At 35.8% G+C, this 5,084-nt stretch overlaps 2 protein-coding genes across 2 annotated transcripts in view; both read left to right on the top strand.

Annotated features, from left to right (window-relative positions):
- Positions 484 to 1,918, top strand: LOC109223881 (2-hydroxyisoflavanone dehydratase-like). Its single transcript, XM_019388350.1, is given in 3 exon segments — positions 484 to 1,006; positions 1,278 to 1,388; positions 1,391 to 1,918. Coding segments are annotated over 3 exon segments (957 nt in total). The 5' UTR covers positions 484 to 633; the 3' UTR covers positions 1,864 to 1,918.
- LOC109224417 overlaps positions 4,392 to 5,084 on the top strand; it is a 1,200-nt gene continuing 507 nt past the window's right edge. The window contains exons 1-2 of the mRNA XM_019388998.1: positions 4,392 to 4,535; positions 4,672 to 5,049. Coding sequence (XP_019244543.1) covers positions 4,392 to 4,535; positions 4,672 to 5,049 — 522 coding nt within the window. The remainder of the gene's footprint in view (positions 4,536 to 4,671; positions 5,050 to 5,084) is intronic.

The raw sequence follows: 5,084 nt of genomic DNA, 5'->3' as shown, positions 1-5,084 counted from the left end.
GGAAGGAAAATGAAAAAAGTTATTTAAGCTTGAAATTTTGACTGAGAAATATTTATATATGAGTAAATTAAAAGACAATATCCTCAATATTTTAGAACAAGAACGCGCATTGCTTATAGTAAAGATAATGTTACTAGGAGATCATTTATAGTCGAATTGATTTAATACTTTGCTTAAACCAGTATGTTGAAAATCAAGATAATTAACAGCAAAATAATATTTACGTTTTTTGTAACAAAAATAATTAGAGAATGTGGGTCGGGTCAAAGAGCAGGTTGAGTCACAATTTAAATAAGTGTTTTTCTAATATTGTTTAAATGATTGCGTTAAAAAAAATATGAAAAATAAAACTACTATTTAATATTCCCTAAATGTGTTGAGTGACTTTTGAGTTACCACGTGCAAAGTATGAGCTTCTGAGATGGACTCATCTTTCTAGATATGCATTTAGCTTCAACCTCCCCAACACATGGAAAATGATATTTCTATTATCCAATTTAATAATAAGAAATATTTCTTTACCATTAGTATAAAATTTCATCTCGTGTTCCCATTCTTATCCATATTCAACACTTCCTGTTGATATATATCTCCTTTGCACCTCCAAAACCATTGAATCACAATATATATGCCATGGATTCCGGCGATAACGAGGTGACAGTTGATTTCTCCCCACTCCTCCGTGTCTACAAGAATGGCCGTGTTGAGCGTATTTTCGGCTCACCTATCGTTCCGCCGACCCCGGAAGATCCTGCCACCGGCGTTGCCTCAAAAGACATAGAAATTTCGCCAGAAATCAGAGCCAGAATTTACCTCCCAAAGCACCCAACAAAAAACACCGACCAAAAACTCCCCATCTTAGTCTATTATCACGGCGGTGGATTTTGTCTCGAATCTGCTTTCTCTTTCCTCGACCAACGTTACCTTAACTTCATAGTCTCCGAATCCAATGTTGTTGCTATTTCAGTAGAATACCGTCTTGCTCCAGAACATCCTCTTCCTGTAGGTAAGTAGGTTACCTTGAACTGCGAGATCCTCTCATCTAGAAGTTTGATTAATAGAAAGTGTACACTTTTATTTACTTTGAGTATGGTGGGTTTAATTTTTTTTTTTTCATGAGCCAAAGAAGTGAAAACTTTTTTACGAATAGTGATAGTGTAACATGAATCCATGACTTCTATTATACTCTATCTTGAGTTGTGCGACTCTATCTCATTTAAAAGTTTAACATACTAGAAAGAGTTATATTTTTATTTACTTAATTATGTTTTTGCCAGGTTACGAAGATTCTTGGACTGCCCTTCAATGGGTTGCGTCACATGTTCTTGACAAACCCGGATTCGAAAAGGAACCATGGTTAGTTAACCATGGAGATTTTGAGAAGGTACTCATGGGGGTGATAGTGCTGGAGGTAACATAGTTCACAATATATATCTCAGGTCTGGTCTTGAAAGCTTGAATGGGGGAGTTAAAATCTTGGGTTCTATTCTCTGTTTTCCTTACTTTTTATCATCTAGTGAATTTAAGGAAGATAGTTTGCCTAGTAGGATTTGGACTTTTGTGAATCCATCAGCTGAAGATGGAGTTGATGATCCAAGAATTAATCCTTTTGTAGAAAAAGCTCCAACTTTATCAGGATTGGGGTGTTCCAACATTTTGGTGTGTGTTGCAGAGAAGGATGAGTTGAGAAATATAGGGATTCAGTATGTTGAAGCTGTGAAGAAAAGTGGGTGGAAAGGGGAAATAAAGGTGATTGATGTGCAAGGAGAAGATCATTGCTTTCAGGTCTTTGATCCTCAAACTGAAAAGGCCAAAGATTTGATTAAAGGAATTGCTGATTTTGTCAAACGGTCATGTGTGTGACTCTTTGTATGATGTTTTTATCTTTCTTAATTCAACTTGTTGTCCATCCTTTTTATTTCTTTTGGTTTTAATTTTTAAGAAGTAATAAAAAGAGTTGGTAAAATAGCTCCTAGAATTCCTCATTTATAATACTTCATATTAAATGCTTTTATCAAGTTCCAACTAACTCCTTTTTTCTTTACAAGTTGATTATTCAGTTGGTAATATTTTCTTTTGGGAAATTTCACATTAAAACAAGTGGGCTGCCTCCTTTTCAACTTTATAGTCCATATTTAACTTTACAATTAAGTAGCCCACAAATTAGAGGCCCATATCTGAAAAGGGGGCGTTATTTCCGGTATTTTGAGACTACCAAACGCGATTTTCTCTCATTCAGCTGGATTTTCTCAGATTTTTTCCAATCTTCTTCCCCCAAATACTTCAAAAACAAGATACTGCGATAAATGCAGGTACGAAAACCCTAGCATTTCTTCTTCATCTAGAATTTATTCAATTTTTTTGCTACGAAGCAGCGCAATTCTCCTTTTTGCTGCAATTTTGATTTCAATTTTTTGTTAGATGGAGATTTTTCCTGTTTACTTTCTTCATAGTGGTGAATGGGAAGAAAACAAGTTTGTGAATTTCGTCAGTGATTGTGTAATAATCGAGTCCACATTCAACTACAACAATTTAGTTGCAGCTATTTTGGAGCAGATTAGGATCGATAGTGATTTAAACACAATAGAGATTAACTTTGTCCCAAATGTTGGTTTGCCACTGATCATGATTTACAACGATACAGGAGTTAAGGTGTATATAGAATTAAAGAAGAAAAACTTGAATTTCACTGAATATCCCCTGTTTGTGACAGTGAAAGAGATTTATGAAAATCATTTGATTGTTACAAGTTCTGTGGTTGCTTTAAGTTCCAGTTGTTTGATTGCTACAAATTCAAATTCTAGAGATGTATCAACAACTGATAGCACTGAGATTATTGATATTGGATCGATTGAAAACACGAATTTAGTGAAAACACGGGTATAATAGATAATATGTTGAACGAATTTGTTGAGGAGTATCAAGTTTATAAGGATAAAGAGACACTTATGAATGTGATGAAGAACTTGGCTGTACGCGAGAGGTTCCAATTCAAGGTGAAGAGATCAAGCGCAACAAGGTATGTCATTAATTGTATATTCTGTTGTATAAATATGTATAAAGTAGTATATATTTGTATATAGGTATTAAAATTAGTATTATATGCAGTTTGTATACAAGTGTATTTAGAAGTTGAATGATGTATAATACTAGGTATCACCTTACATGTCTGGATGACAATTGTGCTTGGAGTTTCAAATCTTCTTCCGTTTTCAAGGCAAACATATTCAAAAATGAGAAGTTACAATAATAATCACACATGCGGCTACGGTGAATACTTAACACAACGTCAAGCTACTTCGGGTATAATTGCTAGTATAGTCAAGGACAAGTATGTTAATCCAAAAAAAGTTTACACCGCAAATGATATAATAGAGGACATACAAAAGCAACACGGGATTGAAGTGAGTTACATGAAAGCATGGAGAGCTAAAGAAATAGCAATGGCAATGATAAGAGGGAGTCCGAGTGATTCATATAAGGAGTTGCCGAAGTATTTTTATATGTTGGAGCAAACAAATCCAGGAACGGTTACAAAGTTGCACAAATCAGAAGAGGGATGCTTTCTTTATGCATATGTTTCGCTATATGCATCTATCAAGGGCTGGGAGCATTGCAGACCGATAATGGTTGTTGACGGAAGCTTCCTTAAAGCAGCATATAAGGGTACCATATTGACTGCTTGCACACAAGATGGAGCTGGTGAGTTGACTGCATCTACGTTGTTTCTGCAGTTTGTATAATGTTTTAGTTTCATGTATAAAAGTGTATAGGATTTCACAGCTGTTGTTTTTATAAAATTTGCAGTTGGTATAAATCTGTATAATTGTGTATAACTGTGTATAAGATTTGTATAAAATTTGCAGTTGGTATCTGCAGACTAATTTGCAGTCTGAATCCTAATATCTATTTTTGTATAAACAGGAAAAATCCTTCCACTTGCGTATGCAATTGTGGATTCAGAGAATAACAAATCTTGGGAGTGGTTCTTTGTCCAGATAAAGGGTACTTTTGGAGTTAGGGAAGGGATGTGTATAGTTTCAGATAGAAATGAAAGCATCTTCAATGCCACAAAAGCTGTGTACCCAGAAGTACCACATTGTATTTGCATGTTTCACTTGTGGCAGAATGTAAAGCGCACATTCAAGAAACATCACAAACAATTGAAGGATATCTTCTTTTCTTTGACAAGAGCTTACACGATAGAGAAGTTTGAGTACCATATGACAGAGTTGTGCAAAATTGATCCGAGGGTGCAGCCTTACTTGTTCGAAATTGGGTACGAAAGGTGGTCTAGAGCATATTCCAAGGTGAAAAGGTCGATGGTAATGACTTCCAATATTCCAGAGTCAATTAATGCAGCTAACAAGGATGCTAGAGAGTTACCAGTAATGCGATTGCTGGAGTACATGACAAATTTGCTACAACAGTGGAACAACAAAAACAGAAAAAGTGCAATGGAGACATCTACAGAGCTTGGCGAAAAGTACAACAAACTCCTTCGGGAAAATCTGATTGCATCGGAGCAAATGACGGTAAAATGAATCAAATATAATGAATCTTGGCACTTCTGACTTGCATTTTACTGCTTGTATAAGGATGTATAACCTTGTATAATAATGTATAATGTTCTTTAATTTTTTTTTTTAAAAAAAAAAAAAACTTTTGCAGGTGAGGCCTGCTACGGATCAGTTATATACTGTGCTTGAAGGGGTAAGGAGAAACATAGTGTGCCTTGAAGAGGGAACATGCAGTTGCGGAAAATTTCAAATGGATGAACTTCCATGTCCGCATGCTTGGGCGGTTTTGAAGAACCAGCAACTGAAACCTGGCCAGTATTGCTCTTTTTACTACAAGAAGGATAAACTCCTTAGTACTTATGACTTTCCAGTGAATCCGATGCCAGATGAGAGTTTATGGGTAATCCCAACAGAGGTGATGGAAGATGTGGTCCTACCACCTAAAGGGAGAAGGAATGCAGGAAGGCCAAGAAAGGAAAGACTCAAGCCTGCTTCAGAGAAAGAGTCTAAGAGGGCATTTTCGTGTTCTGTGTGTGGACAAGGTGGTCACAATAGGAAAACATA

This window comes from Nicotiana attenuata, chromosome 3, assembly GCF_001879085.1.
Source record: "Nicotiana attenuata strain UT chromosome 3, NIATTr2, whole genome shotgun sequence".
In the NCBI taxonomy this organism is placed as follows: Eukaryota; Viridiplantae; Streptophyta; class Magnoliopsida; order Solanales; family Solanaceae; genus Nicotiana; species Nicotiana attenuata.
This window is presented reverse-complemented; position numbering and strand designations above follow the sequence as displayed.